Here is a 19,923-nt window from a genome sequence, read left to right as displayed (position 1 = left end):
AAAACCTTAATAAGAATTATTATTTAGAAATCCTTTCTGAACTATTAAGGAAAAGAGAAAATTCAATTTTGTTTTACTTTGCTTTTCCTTTTACTACTTACCTACAGGAATGCTTTAAAGTGAAACTTATTTTTACATTTTCTTATTTTCTTTATAAAACTTCCAGGAAATTAACAACAGTAAAAATACTATTTATTGAAAGTGTTCCAAATGTTGCCTGAATTAAGAATAGATGTACGTAAGGTGAAGGGGTATGATTGTTTTCAACAGGAAAATATCCAAAACATAATAGGTATTTAATTCTCTTAGCCACTGTGAGAGAATGCAGAAGCATGTAGGACTGGCCTACTTTTAAATATTCTAGATTGATGCCAATCAGTGTGTTAGAAAATGTGATCCCTTTTAATAATAGACTCTAGCCTTAGAAAGCTTATGGTCTATTTGAATTAAGTTGACTTAGAAAGAAATAATGATCCAACACAAAATAAAAGAATGCACATAGTACTAGAGAGTATCAAACCAAAATCTCACTAGGGTGATTTGTGAGTGTTAACATTTTTCTCTGTTATTAATAGGTCTGACTCATACAATTGATGATTACTATATGTTTAACTTTCAAAACTACACTGTAATAGGGAAAATTCTAAGCAATGATTTTTAAATAACTTACATAATTTGGAGATCTAGTGAAAAATGCATCTTTAGAAACTTATATTCACTTTTCTGTGCATAACCCTTATCCCTCCCTGGCTGAACAACCTAGGAACCAACTAATTGGTAATGGGAAGGAGGCTCTGTGTTATACTATTCAGGATTTCACTTAGCAGGATTAGTAATTTTTCTTTCCCCTGTTTTCTCACCCTTAACAACCAAACAGAAAACCCTTGGCGCAGATGATGACATGTTGGCAAAAGATCCTGCATCTGGCATCTGTACTCTTCTGTATGACAGTGCACCCAGTGGCAGGTTTGGCACCATGACCTACCTCTCCAAGGCAGCTGCCACATATGTGCAAGAGTTCCTGCCCCACAGCATCTGTGCCATGCAGTGAGGGCTTTGGGTCCTGGCTGCTAGGAGTCTTTTGGCAGCTGGTCCCTGTCTCAGTTGATTGTGCATGGAACTGAAATGTTAACACCTGATCACTCCCCCTACCCCTTCCTGTCCCTTTCTTCCCAAGAAGAACTTTGCTGTTAAACTAATTGCTTCAGAAGAAGTGAACCATTACCTGGACACTCACCTACAGTGCATCTGCTCAACAAGGCCTTTCAATTATTGTCTCTGATTCTTTCATGGTTCATAAAAGTTTGCATGTGTTTTTATTTCTTTAGATCTGTTACCAGCTTAGTTTTCTAACTCCTGTTTGGGGAGCAGATATTAATAGTTAACTTATTCCTAAGCTTTGTTTTGTCTTATGTGTGGTTTTATTGTATATATGAGTGGCGGATGCTTTGGGACATTATTTCAAGTGAGTAGACTCTAAATTGTTAGATTTTACACTGCTGTAAATTGAAAATATCTATTCTATGTGCCTTTTCTTAGGAAAATAGAGTACCAGATCAAGGGGCTCTTTTTTCACTCACATGTTGCCTCACACTGATGAAGTAGTTTTGCATAGAATTATTGTCTTTACTGTTGTCCTGTTGGTATCTGTACACATAACACCTATTCTTATATTGGCAAAATGTCAAAAAAATGCATGTACAGCAGGTACATTTGAGGATTTCTGTATTAACACTTGAAATCACATTTTATGAAGATTGCTACTACTCAGAGGTGTGTTTGTAGCAGAGCACATGAAACAACCCAGATAAATGGAGCCAGAACCCCAATACCAAAGAGAAGGGAAAGGAGAGAAGATACCTGGGGATTGTCTTACACATGGGGAATTGAGAGGGCATCAGATGTGGGTTAGTACCCTACAGACAGCCTTGTGCACCAAATCCGTGCCATGAAGATGGGGGCAAAAATTGGAGCCTGACTTCAACAAAGAGAATCCAGCAGTCCAGTCTATAGCTGCTTTTTCAAGTATTCTCCTCTTGTGTTCTTGGTCTCTGCCTCACTCTCTACACACTTTTTGTCACATCCAACCAACCCCTATCAACTCCCTGCCCTGCCTCCATTCTTAAACTCTTTCACTTATATTTTCACTTCCTAATCCAAGTGCTCATGTCCCTGTATATCTTGGTATCTATGGGCATATATCTGTTTCTTATGAATATCTCTTTGTGTGTATGTGCATGTGTGTGTATGTATAAGTAGTAAAATAGCACATAGTTTTGGTCTATCTGTATATCTTATCCTATATCTACATTTGGCAGACCAAGTAAGCATGTAAGTATGAATGTCTCATGTGAGAAAGGACATGACTGGTCTCAGGCTACACAACTCAGTAGGTTAAAAATGCCTTCAATTCTGTTGTCTGATCCTGTGTGTAGTTAGCCTAGCTTGACAAAGGTTTCTCATAATTTTCCTTCTCCCCGTTTGCTAATAAAGACTGCTAATTTCCATTTGCACTCAGATAATTTCTGACTTTAATCCCCCTCATTCCCTCATATTTTAAAGGTTTTCTCCAAGAACATGAATGGGGAGGGTGGGGATGGGAGACTCTAAACACTTCATCTTATAAGTATGTAAAATTAGTGAGCCCAGTAGAGTGATAGAAAGCAGATGGTGGAAACAAAGAGCGCATGGCCCACCTTTTCAGTACCTCTCTTCCTGCAAATGGAAACACATAGTAAGTAGCTTTTTAAAAATCTTTTTTAAGTTGTAGGTGGACACAATACCTTTATTTTATTTTTGTGTGGTGCTGAGGATCGGACCCAGGGCCTCACGTGTGCCAGGCAAGAGCTCTACCACCGAGCCACAACCCCAGCCCCACTTTTTAATTTTTCTAGTCACCTTTAAAGAAAAGTACAACCCATTCTGAAATCATTTGTCTTTTCACTGACTCTAAGTATACCCACTCACAGGAAATACATCTGGAGTGTCAGAGGCAAAAATCACCACTCCTTGCACTCATTTCTTTGAACTAACACCAATGGCTGCATTTCTCTGGGTTTTCTAAGTTGTATATCACTATGATCCCCAAACAGTGGTATTTAACTTTTAAAGGAAATTTTCAGAAAACTCTCCCTGGTATTTTGTTCTTTTTAAGTGTGCAATAATAAAAAGACATGTTAGACTTTTTTAAGCACTTATGTTTTGAAAATAGAATAAAGAATAAGAATTTCCAATTAAACCATGTCTAATGTCAATGCACAAAACTTGATATGTGTTTTGTGATTGGAGTTTATTTCATGGTTTTATTTTACATACTCTAATTATACAATATAAACAAAACTCATTAATTGGGTCAAATTAGAATAATATTAATAGTAATACATATATGTTAGATGATATATATAAAGAAACAAATTTTTGTTGCTCAAATACATACTCAAATGAGGCTTCTTTCCTACATTCATACAGGTTTGTTGATATCTTTAGAGAAACTTCTGGTGAAGGAATAAGACAGATAATTACTCAGAATTTCAATTGTATACAAATGAGCCTTCTGCATTACTGGAGGGTACTTAGAACAGTTTGTTCTTCTAAGTATTATAAACATTTGGCATTATATAATTTATGATATTCTCTAGCCATTTCTATAAGAAGATGGGTTTATTCAGCAAGGATGAGCAATGTCTCTACAGTTCCATCCTGGTTAATCAGGTTTTACTACATTCTGGGAATTTTATACAACTGGTGGAGTGAAAGTTGTCATAGTTCACAACATCTCTTCCAGTTTTTTAACTTACCAAACACCTAATGTCTGTATTAATGCAGTGGGTATAAATACAGTATTTTCATGTCTGGTCTTCATTTTCTATTTGACTTGACTGACCTCAGGTCTTGGTTTGTCTAGTACATCACCTATTTATCTCTGTTTCCCTGGCATAATTAGCACTAACATTATCTGTCACCCTCCAAAACGTTCAAGTTTGGATGATATGGTCACCCTATATTTAGCAGAAGTGTGATTTATTTTAAGGCTATGCCTAAAAGTCAAGGACCCATTCTCAAACCAGTAGTAGTAGTACTTTTTCAGTAGTAGTATGGGGGTAAACACAACAGTGGAAGTAAACTTTCCAAAAATATTAAGGACATTTGATATTATGGTTCTTAAAACAACCAAATGCCAGACATTGCCATATAGGCACTTACCTTACCTTCACAATCACCATGAAAGGTGAATATTGTGGTATCCCCATCTTACAGATAAGGGAACAGAGACGCTGAGAGTTGAAGCAAATTGCCCAAAGTCAGTCAGCTAATAGGTGGTAGAACTGGAATTTGAAACCCTGCGGTCAGACTCTAGAATTCACATTCGTAAGAGCTACACTCTCCAAGGAAATGACTTTAGGAGGTGGTGTGAAAACAACGGTCAGTGTGTCAAAGTATCAGTGGACATATTGTGCATGCTTTTCCTTCTGCCTGCTTCTGCCAGCTAGAGAAGACAGGGGAGAGTACCAAAAGAAGTGGCACAGCCTAACCTAACCTTGCTGGTTTTAAACATTACCTTTAACAATAATAGTTGAAGAAAGTGAAAGAAGTAACTTACCCAGGGTCATCACCCAAGCAACTGTGGAGCCAAGATTCAACCTACTTACTCTGACCTCAAGTCCTCCAACTGCACATCCAATGCTTTGGGAAGGGTTTTCTTCACAATTTAAGACCATAGGGACAGTAAACCTGTCAAAAATTGAGGTTAGAGTCCAGTGGTATGATTTGGGTTCTGTCTTAATTATAGACCAGGGTTCATCCTCCCTGCTAGAATTGCTACAAGAATAAACTGCCAATTCCAGAGCACTGTGCAACAATTTCTCTTTCTCCAGAATTTAGTCATCTTGCCACATTGTGTTCTATACTAGGATACTGTTTTCAGTTTAGAAGCAATGCTCATGTGTTGAAGTGTTTGGCTATCTGTTGCTAGATCTGAAAGAACACATAAAACAATCTATTTTTCCTTGTCATCTGACTAGAGTTCAGAATTAAGGATGTCAGTCAGTCTGCATACTGCCCTGTTCCCTCCACCGCCTATCCCTAAAGGCTCAGGACAAGTCCCATTTCCTCCTTACACTGCCAGACAGTCATGATTTCACCTTTCAGTCAACTGCTACAGCCACTTAGATGCCTTTTCCTCTGTCTACAAACACGTGCAGTGCTCTCTGCCTTTAAAAAAATTCCTGAGCTCTAATATCCCCTCAGGCTGATAGACGAACTTCCTTCTTTCATAATCACATTTCTTCATAGAGGAAGCTGCACTTTTCTGTGTTGGCTTTACTCCTTAACCCCTTATGATTTGGCTTCCTCTCCTACCTCCTGGTTTTTTTTTTTTTCTTGCTGTATGTTGTTTTGTTTTGTGTTATGTTTTGATCCCCGCCCCCCCCCCATGCACAGGGCACCAATGAGGTTCTAATGGGGTCTTCATTCCTTGTGTAATACACGACATTGTTATTTCTCTTCCTTCTTGAAACCCTCTCATCCTGTGATTTCTGAGAAACTGTATTACATTTGTTCTAACTTGACCATTTCTTTTTTGTCTCCTTTCTGGCATCCTTTTCCTCTTAAGAACTCCCACAAATAGGAATCTTCAAAAATTACTTCTTCCTAGCTCATGATATGAGGCAGGTTTTTGTGACATGATCCAGTTTACACTTTTAAAAGAGAGAGGTGGGGGTGCTCACTCTTGGTGGCTGCACAGATTGTAGAGTCACAAAAGTAAATGTGGAGACCAGACAAATATTGAACAAAAGTTCAAAGACATAATAGTACCCAGATTGAGAGAGTGGGTGTGCAGAGTGAGAAAAGTGGGTGTATTTAAAGCATATCTTATAAGTAGAACTAATAGAAATTGCTGACAGACTGGATCTACAGATGAAGGAAAAGGAGGGAGCACAAATAACTGCCATATTTCCTGCTTAGGCAATTGGATAGAGGTTGGTATTTTTATTGAGTCATGAAAGATAAGAAAGGGGTGGAAAGGATTTGGATGGGGGAATCACGGGTCTGGTTTTGAAAATGTTCAGTTATATATTTATAACTATTATACATCCCAGTGAAGAAAGTCCATGCTTTCTTGGCTATGTCAGCTACTCTTATGAATTCATTTATCCCCTATTTATATGGAAAAATGTGTGTGTCACTGCGGCTGTTTAACCCTTTGATTTATGAAACTCAACACTTTTTTAATTCTTTAAAAATCAGACCCATGTCCGGTTCTGTCCTACCCTATGAGTTCCTCCTGGTGTTTTGTTTTGGTGTGTGTGTGTGTGTGTGTGTGTGTGTGTGTGTGTGTGTGTGTTTGTGTGTGTGTTGTTTTGTCTTTTGCATTTTTGTATGTGCTGGGGATTGAACTCAGGGTATCATCAGGGTATCATTTGTGCTAAGCATATGCTCTTCCACTGAGCTACAGCACCAGTCCCACCCTCTCATATATTGGTACTACTAGATTTCTCTTCACCCAAACTCTAATTTCCCAGTGATTGTCTTTTAATCTTCCTCCCTGTCACCAATAGTAAGTAAGGAAGTCCTATTGAACCTACCCGGAACATTATTCCTCCCTCCCTGTTTCCATTGTTGCCCCCACCCGGTCTAAGTAATCATCACTGCTTATCAGAACAGTTGTGACACTCATCCCCTCTAATATTTCAATAACTAATCTGCCCTATACACTGCTTCTGTAGAATTTTTTTTTTTTTTTTTTTTGGTGGTACTGGGGATTGAACTCAGGGCCTTGTGCTTGCAAGGCAAGCACTCTACCAGCTGAGCTATCTCCCCAGCCCTAGAATTTTTTTTAAAAGATTTCTGTCTAAGGGGTTGGGTGTGTATCTTGTTGGTAGAGCATTTGCCTGGCATGCACAAGATCCTGTATTTGATTCCAGCACTGAAAAAACAATGTTTTTGTCTAAATATCTTCCCATTTCCAACAGAATGAAGTCTGTATTCTTTAGCCTGGTATTCAAAGCCCTTCATGATTTGGTCACTTCAACTAAACTCAACTAGAAAATTTTTCCTTTGTATTTTTGCTTATGTTAGTCATTTCTGGTCAGCATGCTCTCCTCTGATTCCTGTCTTCACTGAGCAAAGTCCTGTCCATCCTCTAAGGCTTTCTCAAATACCACTGAGTAAGAATCCCACTTACCATTTAGTGAATGCCAGTTATTAAGTATTTAATGCTTATTTATTAAGGTAAGCATCCTACATTCATTATCTGACCATACTGTATATGGTTTCTTAGACATTGTCTTATCTTTTCTATAAGAATGCAGATTTACTGAGGGAAGAGAGCAGATTTTAATTCATCTTTGAATCCACGACTGCACTACACTTAATTGATGTTGGACAAATATTTGGTGAATGGCTGAATGATGGCAGAATTTGAACTAGTTTCTATGGGAATGTATAAAAGAGGCATAAGAGCTTACATTCTACTTGGTAGATACAACACACACACACACACACACACACACACACACACACACACACTTTCCAAAGTACTAAGTAGTGAGGGGATACAAAATGGAGAGTTGAACAAAGTTAGATGTAACAAAAAGTTATCCTGAAGGAATATATAGTATAAGGAATGTTCAGTATAAGGTAGTTCTGATTTCTTAATTCCTTATTTTCTGCTCATTAAGTTTATGACTTTGAACAGTGATTTTTCTCTCTTCAAACTGCATCTGATCTGTAAAGTGAGCACATTACAACCTCCTTTATAGGACAGCTTCAAGGATAAAATGAGATAATATATCCACAAAGTACATATCACAATGTTTAATAACCTTAAAGATTAACGAGCGAGTTAGGTTTTTAATGTTATTGTATTTTTATACCTTTTATTTATTGTTATATGATGCTGAGGATTGAACCCAGTGCCTCACACATGCTAGGCAAGCACACTACCCCTCAGCTACAACTGCAGCCCCTCAAGCTAAATTTTTAAAGAAGGTATGGATATTGGATGATCTCTGGGGTGTTAGTAGATCATTTCAGGTTTGTGTAAGAATTGAAGGCCCGAGTATTAGCTAGCTTGTGTCAGATCAGATTTAACTGCAGAAGTCAAAGGAGGCAGGAAAGAAGAGGTGCAATTTCTAAGCACCACTGAAAGCATCTTCTTGCATCCTTCCTATCACATGAATTTTCAAGGAGTACTTTTGGCATTATTGGTTGATTGGAATCTACCAAGCAATTTCCACATTACCAGCTAGTCTCTTGGGAAAGTGCTAACAGATTTGCCAGAATAAATTGTTGAAATTGTTAATCTTACACGGACAATTACAAAAATCAATGAACTAAAATTGCTTCACAGAATTTGTAAACTTTTCAAACCATTTATATCATTAATCCCCCACCCAAAAGCCCATCTTTAGAATAAGTGGTTGATGTAGCTGGGTGATGGTGGGCTCCAGGTGTCCACATCGTATCTCTTCAGATATATTTAAATGGCCATACTTGCAGATTGAAACAATTCATAGAGTCAAGGCTGCATTTTTTTTTAGAGCTAAAACTCGAATACGCGGCTCTTTTAGTAATTAGCCCCCGCTCTTCCGCTGCTCCAACCCCTGAAAACTACACCTCCCAGCATGCTCTGAAACTGGTCTGACCTCATCTCAAATGGCCCCGTAGGGCAACAAGGATGGTTAGTTTTGACAGTACTTATTTGTGCCATAAAAATCAATCCTACTTGACAACTATTTGGGCTTTTATATCTGCCAAACCTCATTTTTTGAACAGTGGTCACTAAATGAAGGGCTTCTGGCCAGGGAGAGTCTATCCATTCCCTCAATTGGATGGGGAGCGGGGACGGTGTCTCCTGTGATCTCAAGAATAGGAGGGAATGTTGACCAGGGAGCACCGCTGCGGCCGATCAGAGGAGCAGGAACCAGAGCCCAGGCTGAGTCCGAAAAAAACCAGATCCGAACGGTGGCTCCGAAACGGTTGGAAGTGGAAGATGGAGGAGCCGGAGGACCCGGCAGACGGTGGGCAGTCACTACCCCCGGTTTACATCTACAGCCCGGAGTATGTCAGCATGTGCGACTCCCTGGCCAAGGTCCCCAAACGGGTAAGAGAGGTCGGAATGAAAGACCGTGGGTGTTTGGAGCGGAGGATAGGGGTCTGGACGGAAGGGCATTAGGAAGCAGAGGAGACAGAGCTGGGAAAAATCTTCAGAGATTTTGTGTCGGGTGCCTAAAGCTGTACCAAGAGGAAGTGTTCCTGTATGGTTTCTAAGAGCGCAGCGTGTCTCTGCGGGGCATCCAACACATACAAGTGGGGGTGGGGTGAGGGTCGGGGGAAGGGACAGAGGGGATGGAGTGTGAAATACAAGGGGATCCCTTAAGTCCTGGAAAAGAGGCTGATGGAGAAAAGTATTCTGTCAGTTACATAAGGCCCGGTAGCTTCCGTCTTGGCGATTTGATACTTTGTATCTGTATTGTCTAAAGTGTATCGTGACTGTATTGTCTAAAGTGTATCATAACTGTTAAGTAACAAAAAGAAAGAGAGCTAAAGTAGTTACTTTCCGCAGGATGATGAAGTTGATGGGATTTCGCTGAATTAAACTTTTAAGACACTGTTTTATGCCCTTTTTTATGCTGATATTTTTAGGCCAGTATGGTACATTCTCTGATTGAAGCATATGCACTGCATAAGCAAATGAGGTAAGTTGTCTTTCCCGAACATCCTCATCCCTGAAGCTGTGTGTTCATACCCCTTAATGTCCTGCTTCATGGTGGGGATAATTAGGTAGAAAAATGTTGCTTTTTAAAGCGTGTGTGTGTGTGTGTGTGTGTGTGTGTATTCAGAGTGTGATTCCCCCTACAACTCTGGAAAAGTTCTTGGAAGAATTGAGAAAATTTGAAAAAAAAAAATGCTTGAAGTGGTTAAGACTCAGTACAAATAGGACTTTATTGTTGAGTGTTATAGGTGCTTTGTGGAGTTTGAAATGAGTACATTTGGCTACTAAAACATGTCTAATAGTAAAGGTTTTCAAACTGGGTGTGGCAGCACAGGTTTTTACTCCCAATGGCTCAGAAGGCTGAAGCAGGAGGTTTGCAAGCTGATAGCCAGCCTGAGCAACTTTGAGAGACTCTGTCTCAAGATTTAAAAAGAAAGAAGGAAAGAAAGAAAAGAAAGGTTTGCAGATGTAGTTCAGTGGGAGAGTGCTCCTAGGTTCAATTCCCACTACTTCCAGAAAGAAAGACATAAGAAAAGATAAAGAAAAATGTGTTCAGCTGGAAGGTGTTCTGATTTTGGTTTAGTTTGGTTTGGTTTTTGTTTGTTTTTGTCTGTTTGTTTTATTTTTCCCTAAGCCAGATTTGAGGGTGTGGGTTCAACCTAAAACTTTTAGATATACCACTGCCACCATCAAACTTTAATGGGTAAACTTGGAGATAAAATGAAGACCCAACCAGAATTACTGAGACCAGGCCAGAATGCAGGAGAGAGCTAAAAGTTTCTTTGAAACAAACAAACAAAAAAAATTAGCTTGATGTTTAGCGCCAGTTCTGTATTTGATGTCATTGTAATTTTAACCATTATGAACCTGCCACATGTAGGATTATTTATGACATTTTATGGTCAAATGGGTGTCTATATACTATGCTTCATCTGTCTCCCAGAAGTTAGTGTATCAGGCTTTTAGTTTTAATCATTTCTTTTTGGGGGGAAGGGTATTAGAAATTGAACCCAGGACTGCTTTACCACTGAGCCACATCTCCAACCCTTTTTTTATTTTTACTTTGAGACAGGGTCTCACTAAGTTGCTTAGGGCCTCACTAAGTTGCTGAGGCTAGCCTTAAACTTTCAATCCTCTTGCCTCAGCCTCCAATGTAAGTCATTGGATTACAGATGTATGCCACCATGCCTGACAAGAAAATTATTCCTTGCATACCTGTTTTAGGAATATTTTTCCACCATCATTAATGCATGTTTGGTAAATATAACTATAGGCTTTTCATTAAAATTATTTAACATTTCAAAAATTATTTTATTATAAGCAAGATAACAAAGCAAAGCCCTCTAATTTCCTTTTAAGTAGGGAGGCTTCCAGTAAGTAGTTTTAAACTTTAATATTTAACATAATACATTGGAGGGGTGCTTTAAGAGGGAGCTTTCAGGAATGAAAAACATTATCAAAGAAATTATGAAATTTTTGTTTTAATGGACAAATTTTTTATCTCTGATAGTATAGACATGTTCTTGAAGAAGAAGGAAGATATCCTTGGAATTTGTCTATATATTTAATTTTTTAAAAAATATTTTGTTTTAGTTATAGGTAGACACAATACCTTTATTTTATTTTTATGTGGTGCTGAGGATTGAACCCAGGGCCTCACACATGCTAGGCAAGTGCTTTACCAGTGAACCACAACCCCAGCCCTGTATATTTAATTTTTAGAAAGACCACAGGATTTCTCCTGGCCATATTTGGTTATACTAGTAGCTTGTACAGTCATCTGAATTCATGATAAGCTCATGGGCCTGTTCCCATTCAGGAAACATAAAAAGCCATGACAGCCTCTCTGTGAGTTAGGTCACTGCTCCTTTAACTTGAAAGTTCACATGAGTCACATCATCATGTTATTAAAAAATCATCTTGTTAAAATACAAATTCTGATTCACTAGGTCTGGGGTGAGACCGAAGTTCTGTATTTCTCACAAGCCCCCAAGGCCATTGATGTTGTTGGTTCACAGAGTACCCTTTTGGTGGCAAGGGCTAGAGAATTTAGCAGCAAGTAGGGTCATGAAGAGAAACTGTGAAATGGACAGCTAGTGATTACAGGTGGTAAATCTTATTGTCAGACTGGCTCCCATTATTGTCTCATTCATTCCTCTTTGTCACTTCCTGTGAGGAGTAGGTTGAGAGGTTTTGCGTGAATCCTAATTCCTCCCATTTTACCCCTTTTTCTCTCAGAGACAGATATGAGGGACCTAGTGTAGAAAAAAATTTTATTTTGAGTTCCCAATTTTTATCCCATAATATTTATGAGTTGTCAACAAAGAATTTTTGCATGTTTTCATCTCCATATAAACTCTGTAAGGCTCCCTTTTTCACAAATGAGGAAACTGAGGTATGGAACAGAAACTTATCTAAGGATATAGAGCTAGTAAGTCAGAGTTAGAACATGAACCCAGTTCTCAGAGTCCAAATTCAAAATGCATGATAATCTAGTTGCATATTAAAATAAAGATATATGACTGGTGGTATAGCTCAGTGGTAGAGCATATGCTTAGTATATACAGGACCATGGGTTCCATCCCTAGCACCAAAAACAATATGAATAAATAAAATAAAGCTCTGGTTGAGGGGAGTATATAGCTCAATTAGCAACTGATTCAAATAAAAATATCTCTGCCAACTGGTTTTACATGAAAGTTGTAACTCACAGAGTAAAGTTTTATCCCTGATTATTTCTTAACTTAAATATTTGTTTAATTTAAATAACTTATTTCCTTATTTTTACCTGCATATAAATTTAAGGGGGAAAATCTGTCTTCTGGTCCCTTGTTGATGGAGTCATCACTGCAGAGGTGAGGAAGTGAAGACTGTACAGTGCAGTGGAGGAGCATAATGTATTTATTACTTCAGCCCACTGGAACCAGAAGCTGGGAGTTGTACTTTCTGCTTAGACTGCTGGCTCCTGATTCCAGGTTTTGGCATACTCTGGGTCTGACTCATTCACCTCTCTTTGTTCTTTGTTATTATTAGGATAGTGAAACCCAAAGTGGCCTCCATGGAGGATATGGCCACCTTCCACACAGATGCCTATCTGCAGCATCTCCAGAAAGTTAGCCAAGAAGGAGATGAGGATCATCCGGACTCCATAGAATATGGGCTAGGTAAAGTCCCTATCAGGCAATGATGGGAGATTTACAGCCTCCATCTGTAGATTTTACTACTTAATTTTTAATTTACTTAATGGTTGCTAATACTTTTTTAATTAAGAAATAATGTAACTGCCTTTTTTTCCCAGTTCTGGGTATCAGATTCAGGGCCTCCAACATGCTAGGCAAGTGATCTACCACTTAGCTCTACACCCAACCCCAGCTGACTACTTTATTCTTTTGGTTTAGCCCACATAAAACTCACTAACCATGCAAACCCACAAGTCGAACAAAACTGAATGATGGATCACTTGGAGGAGAAACCTTTCAGTTGCTGTGGCCCTACTGGCAACATTCAAATCTAGTCTGTCTGTACATTAATTGATTTAGTTGCCCTCTAACCTTATATTTTGAGTACAAACTGGAGTTCTGGCTAAGTTTTCTACCCTATCCCTCAATACATAGATGTATTTAAAAAAACTGTAAGTAGTCAATGGAATAATCTAGAGAAACAGCATGGGTTAGTTACACACTGAATTGGGGATCAAGAGACGTGAGTTCTAGGCCTGGTTCTGTGTAACCAGAAGCTCTTGGATCTCGGATCTTGGTTTCACCATGTGTAAGATGTGACTAGTTCATTGACAGTTTATCCTTTCTAACTCTAACATCTTAAGCTCTTTTCTCCCCAATATTGGAAATGCTGTCTGAATTGGAGCTAATGTTAGCACAGTAGCTTTTTAGAAGAATGTTGTTTCACCTATTCCCCCTCTTTCTCCATTTCATCTTCAACTAATTCTTCTCATTTTTGCCCTCAGGTTATGACTGTCCAGCCACTGAAGGGATATTTGACTATGCAGCAGCTGTAGGAGGGGCTACAATCACAGCTGCCCAGTGCCTGATTGACGGGATGTGCAAAGTAGCCATTAACTGGTCTGGAGGATGGCATCATGCAAAGAAGTAAGGAAATGACCATTATGCTCTCTGACACTTTTCTTGAGTCAATTTCTCAGTTATGTAAACTCTTTTGATTATCATATTGACATTAACTGAGAAACATGTATATCTAGTACTTCACAAGGAACTCTGAACAGATGCAAGTGAAAGAGAAGATGACCTAATGCAATGGAAAACACACTATCAAAAGTCAGGTCACCTGGACTCTACACCTAGTTTTTCTGCTACCTTGGCTGACTAAGTGGGACAAATTAACCTCACCTAGGCCTCAGTTTCTTCATCAATAAAACAGGCAGGGCAAAGGATATAATTGCACAGTCTCTAAATTCCTTTTCAGCTTTCTGGAAATTCCACTGTGTCAAGAGTCTTATACTCTAGAAAAAAAAATAACAAAATTAGGATAATCAGAGAACATCAGCAATTATAGTACTACTGAAAAATATATATGAGCTGAAGAGACTTAGCAGGAGAAAATCATGGAGGTCTTGGGAGAGATTCATTTTAGAGCCAATTCTTTATGGAAGTGGCATATAGATTTTTGCATAGGTAAAGAATTGATGAGAACAGATTTAGAACAAAGGACTGAAGAACCCAGAAGGAGGCTTATGGTTTCCATCTCTAAAGAAAGAGTCAATGTACAGTTAGATGTTTCTCTGAGGAGAAAGGGCTTGTAAAATGACTTTTCTTACGTACTGCTTGGGGTTAGAGGAAAAGTCCTTTTGGAGTTTTGTGTTAGCAAGTTAGATAGTGATACTGTGTCTGATGAGAACTGCTGAATCTTTGGCATTTCGTGTCTTGTTTGCTTTATCAGTGGTGTGTAGTATACTTTGGGAGAGGACTTTTAAAACTGAATGTATCAATCTGCTGAGTGAAAGGAAGCAGCTATAGTAGTTACTGCCAATGTATCATTCACAAATCAATTGTTCATGCAACCAACCATGGCCTTGTTACTTTTAGGTACTCTTGAGTCAAAAGCAAACAGCATTTGATTTTTCCAGAATAAAACATGGCACGATTTTAGCATATGCTGGTTAAGATAATAATATGCTATTAATTTTATCAAATTGACAGATTTTATGTCAAAGGAAGACCTTGAAAAAGTTTGCTACTAGAATCTACTACTGAGGCAAAAGGGAGCACTGATGCTTAATAATGAATTTTACATGGTCTTAAAAATAAAGAAAAAGAGCCTCCATTTTTTAGCTTTATTTATTTATTTATTTATTTATTTTGAGTTCAAAATAAAGATGATGATCCCTAGGAGAAAAAAAAATGACTATCTCTCCTTCATGTTGCACAATGAAAGGAGAAACCCAAGTTTCTCTGAATTAAAGACTTTAATGTCCTCTTGGACTTAGTAAATGGGAAATAAGAGTGGTGTGGTATCATAGAAAATACATGCACCTCAAAGTCAGATCTAGTTTCTCATGTATTTAAATTCATCACAGAAGGCCTCCTAGGACCTGGGTCAGTTTGTGGTAGAGTCTCAAACACCTGCCACTTCTGACTACTGTTTTGCTGCCAAATGACACACACTATCTTGAGCCACTCGTGTCTGTCTGAGCTGTGTGCACGTGTGAGCGTACCTACATATCATTATCTTAACTGTTTCAGGCGTCTTCTGACCGGTCCTTTCAGCTGATCCTGCCTGGAAACACATGCCTGCAATGAATATAAATTACTGAGTTTCTAGGGATTGCCTCAGTTCAGGTCTGAATTCCAGGGTGTTCTTGACACCTCTAGAACATCTCTGAAGATGGACTACAGGCCAACAAGCTTGTATTTAACCAGCACTTCCCTATTATAATCACAGTATTTGTTTAAACCTCCTCATCCTCAAATACAGGTACAGATCCAAATATATGCCATTTATTCATTGAATAAGCATTGATTAAAATCAACTATATTTCAAACATATGTTTATCATTGCTAATAAACATATATGTAGAAACTGAAGCAAGGTATATTTTTCCCCTACCAAGTTTGAAAAAAAAATCCAAAACTTCGTAACAAAAATATCCAGATGCTAGCAGGATTACAAGGAAAGTGACCCATCCCTTTGGGAAACTTTGAAAGTGTTAAGAGTAGAAAAAAATGTTTTTAACTGTTGACCTAGTAACAAGATTCTTGGTAATTTGTTCTAAAGAAATCAACAATCCTGCCCTCAAGAAATTCATATTTTAGGGATAAGACAGCAAACAATTTCATTTGAAAACTGATTTTCAAAGAAAATTCTATAAAAGGAGAATAATAAAGAATGAATGCTAGCAGATATTAAACATACAAAACTAAAATAATGAAAACACTCATATTAGACAGGTAATATATAAGAGTTTATTATAAAAGATGCATTGCAAGTGAATGAGAATAGAAAGGATTGTTCATAAATAATATTGTGACAGCTTGAAGAATTTATACTGTCATCCCCATAATAAACTAAAATAAGTGGCAGTTGGATTGAAGAGTTAAATATAAAAAAGCAAATTACAAAAACTGGAATGAATGAATATTTATCAAACTTCTAACAGGGCCTAGTTTTCTAAGCTTAGGAAGTAATAGAAAATATTCTCAAAGGAAAAGATCCAATCTGAATGTATAAAATTTTAAAACCAATATTACTTTTTAAAGTTTTTGAACCATTTTAAAAATAAAATCTAAATGACCAAAAAAGCCTCTGTGACATAAATATGACAAAGTTGCGGGTTTATATTATCTAAGGTCTTCAACACAGTATAATGTATAAGAAAACATATGAACAAAGAACATGAATAGACAATTTACAGAGGAAAACATGGGAAAATATTCATCACTACTAATCAAAGAAATGCGAATTAAAACAACTAGGTAAGCCTCTTTTTAAGTCTGACTTTAACAGAAACAAAAAATAACAGTATTCAGTTTTCTGGTTGAGTATGGTTAACCTCTTAAGAAAGCATTTGGTAGCCAACATGTATTAATGTCCTTTGATCTAATAATCCTACTTCTGGGAATTTTTCCAAAGTAAATAATTCAAAATATGGAAAAATATTTTCATGTAGTATACCTTATAAAAATTTTTAAATAGAAATAACATTGGGCTGGGGTTGTAGCTCAGTGGTAGAGTGCTTGCCTAGAATGTGTGAGGCACTGGGTTTGATTCTCAGCACCACATATAAATGAATAAAATAAATGTTCATGAGCAACATAAAGCAATTTTTTAAAAATGAAATAACATTATAATGTCTATCAATAAGGGAAGTGAATCTACTCCATAGAATATCTTTTGTTTTATTTTTATGTGAGTGTGCATTTGGGTACTGGGGATTGAACCTAGGGCCCTGTGTATGCTAAGCACACACTACCTCTGAGGTACACCCCCAGCCCTATACTATTGTTTTTAATGATGATTATAAAGATGATAGGGCATTTCAGAGAAATATTTGATGTGTGTTAATAAAAAAAATGGGTCTTAAAATTGTGTTTACGTTGAAGTTATTACTTTGTAAAACACACACATATGAGAAAAATCACTGTGAGTGATGATGATTATCTTATGATGGCAGAAATTTTCATGATTTAAAAATTTTTCTCTATTTTCAAAACTTATACAATGATATTATGTTTGCAACTAAAATTTTAGCAAAATAAGGAGGCAAAAATAGTTATAGAAAATATAACGAAAGATTAAAAAATATTTAGTTTAACACTAATATTTAGGTTAAATGCACAAAAGACATGGACAATTCACAATAGAAGAGACAAATAATCAATGAGTAGGAAAAATATTTTACATTATAAATGCTTTGAGAAATTAAAACAGTATTCTTTTCTACTAAATTTGAGATGGCTCTTAGTAATCTATGCTAAGGAAATGAACCAGTCCAAAATATGGCAAATGTGTACCTGAAGATGATACTTTCTCACCTATAATAGCCAATAAAAGGGTGATGGACAGAAGATAAACATTCAACAATAGTGGAATGATTGCATAGAATATACTGTAACATATTCACTTGATGGGATATTTTATAACCATTAAAAATAATGGTTATGATAACTGCATAACTAGAAAAAATGCCCATCTTATAATGTTGGTTTTAGTTTTAAAGGGCAAGTGGCTACATCATATTTTCACTCAGATCAGACTCTAGTAAAAATATACACATATGAAAAATTTTAGAAGGAAATACAACAAAAGAGTAACAATGGCTTTGTGAAGATGGTGATAATGGAGATTATAAAATATGAAATATATGTTTTGTATATTTACACATATACTCCATATTTTTCCACTTCCTATATTTTCTCCAATGTGATTATATTACTTTTATGAATAAAACTTTTTATGATATAAACTCTTATGTCAATACAGGGAACACTGAAAACACAGTGTCATGAGCATATACTAGCATCATGTATAAGGTAGTGTATATGAGGAGTAAGACTTTGCTTTCCTATCAGTGGGGATGGAAAAATGCAAGCAAAGGAAATGATGACAGCAAGAAAGTAAAAGACATTTGGAGAACCACAATTTGTGGAATGTGGTCAGAATGTGAGGGCAAATAAAGTAAAACCAGATTGCAAAGGTTTTATAAGATTTGGACATTTTTCTGGGGTTGGTAGGAATTTACTGAAGATTTTTAGGAAGGGATGCAATGTGCTAATTATTTTAGAGGAAAGTGAGACTGGAGATAAAAGAGACTATTGCAGTCATTCATTTAACAAACTTTTACTAAACTCCTGCTGTATTTCAGGTGCTAAGGAAACAAAGAGGTATGTAGAAAGTTATTATTTGAGGGCAGTTGGTACCAGATAAAATGTCACTTGTAGAATTCATTTAAAAATTGGACCAAGATTTTAAAGTAAATAGTAAAAGTGGCAGGGTTTGTTTGAGATGCCAGTTTGAATAACTAAAAACTATAAACTATGTTCTTTAATCTCATTTCATAAAATTGAGTACTTTGTACAACTATGTGCTAATTGTTACAACAGACAGTATATCAAAGATTGATTTTTTTTTTGTTTGAGGCCTAATTTTTCAAACAGAATTGCATATTTCAAGATGTTATGTTTTATTTCCTGAGAAACTTTTGCAGACTGATCATTCAGAGGGTTGATTTTGCCAAAACATAAGAATTTCTTCAGTTTTCCTGAGGGCTTCTCTTTAATCAACTTGGTATTCAAACCATTGTCTTTTGAACCACCTTTGAAATCATTACTTATATTTATTTTTCTCCTCTTTAATTATGAACTTATATACCAGATCCTTGCTGTAAGTTTTATGTGCATACTTCATGAAAACCTGCATCTTTTTTATAAGATTTGCAATTTCACTTTGTGACAAATTTGCATTGAATTGCTAGCTAATGTATCTGACAATCCATATAAGAAAAAAATGAACAGGTGGATGGAGCTAGGTACTAGCATTTAAAGGAGTGGGTTGTTTGAGCTGAGACTGATATAGTCAATTCATTGGCAAATACTTTCATATTGGAAGAACTTTTGTATCTGTAGGTAACCTTAAAAACTTGGTATTGCTAGGACAAAGAATAAATGCTCAATAATGAGAACTTCCTCTATCAGCAAAGGTCTAGTGCAGCATTTTTTACACCAATGGCTGTGGCTCATTAATGGTGCATTATATCAGCTTGTTGTGCTACAATCATCATTTTTTGATATGAACATGGGTTGCAGGATGAGGTGGTGTGTATTTGTGTGTACTGAGTCACAGTGTAAAATATCAAGCCTTGGTAGAGTACAATGACTCTAAACTTTGAAGACCCAGATGTGAATCCAGACTCTACCAATTAACTAGTTATCTGTGTAGCATCAGGGTTGTTTCAAGAACAGCATATGCAGAAACACAGATTTATGAAAACTGGGGGGTACTTCCAAGTCTGTCAGTAAAACTGGAATCACAGGCTTCTATAGGCAAGTGGCCAGAGGTTAGGTTGGAGAGGGATGAAGAGTTCTTGTATACCAAGCTATTAACTCAAACTTGATCATTTATATCAGTAGTTCTTAAACTTCTTTGGTCATGGACCCCTCCAAATATCTGATAAAACCTGTTTACATCTTCCCTAGAAAATGTACATATACAAAGTTTTTCCTTATAGTTTCAGAAAG

General features: G+C 36.9%; 2 protein-coding genes across 7 annotated transcripts in view; both read left to right on the top strand.

Annotated features, from left to right (window-relative positions):
* Positions 1-3,185, top strand: part of Phka1 (phosphorylase kinase regulatory subunit alpha 1) — a 108,491-nt gene extending 105,306 nt beyond the window's left edge. For all 3 annotated transcript variants that reach the window (XM_047535520.1, XM_047535519.1, XM_047535516.1), the window contains one exon: positions 878-3,185. In XM_047535520.1, coding sequence (XP_047391476.1) covers positions 878-1,051 — 174 coding nt within the window. In that variant the 3' untranslated portion in view covers positions 1,052-3,185. The remainder of the gene's footprint in view (positions 1-877) is intronic.
* Positions 3,186-8,690: 5,505 nt separating this feature from the next.
* Hdac8 (histone deacetylase 8) overlaps positions 8,691-19,923 on the top strand; it is a 222,296-nt gene continuing 211,063 nt past the window's right edge. For 2 of the 4 annotated variants that reach the window (XM_047536457.1, XM_047536458.1), the window contains exons 1-4: positions 8,691-9,103; positions 9,646-9,698; positions 12,749-12,879; positions 13,680-13,821. In XM_047536457.1, the coding sequence (XP_047392413.1) occupies positions 8,879-9,103; positions 9,646-9,698; positions 12,749-12,879; positions 13,680-13,821 (551 nt within the window). In that variant the 5' untranslated portion in view covers positions 8,691-8,878. Of the gene's footprint in view, positions 9,104-9,645; positions 9,699-12,748; positions 12,880-13,679; positions 13,822-15,432; positions 17,233-19,923 lie in introns of those variants that run through there. The other 2 variants (XM_047536459.1, XM_047536456.1) reach the window with 2 other exon arrangements.

The sequence above is a fragment of the Sciurus carolinensis genome, chromosome X (assembly GCF_902686445.1).
Source record: "Sciurus carolinensis chromosome X, mSciCar1.2, whole genome shotgun sequence".
NCBI classification, from domain to species: Eukaryota; Metazoa; Chordata; class Mammalia; order Rodentia; family Sciuridae; genus Sciurus; species Sciurus carolinensis.
The sequence above is the reverse complement of the archived record's forward strand: the minus strand, read 5'-3'. Positions and strand labels throughout refer to the sequence as shown.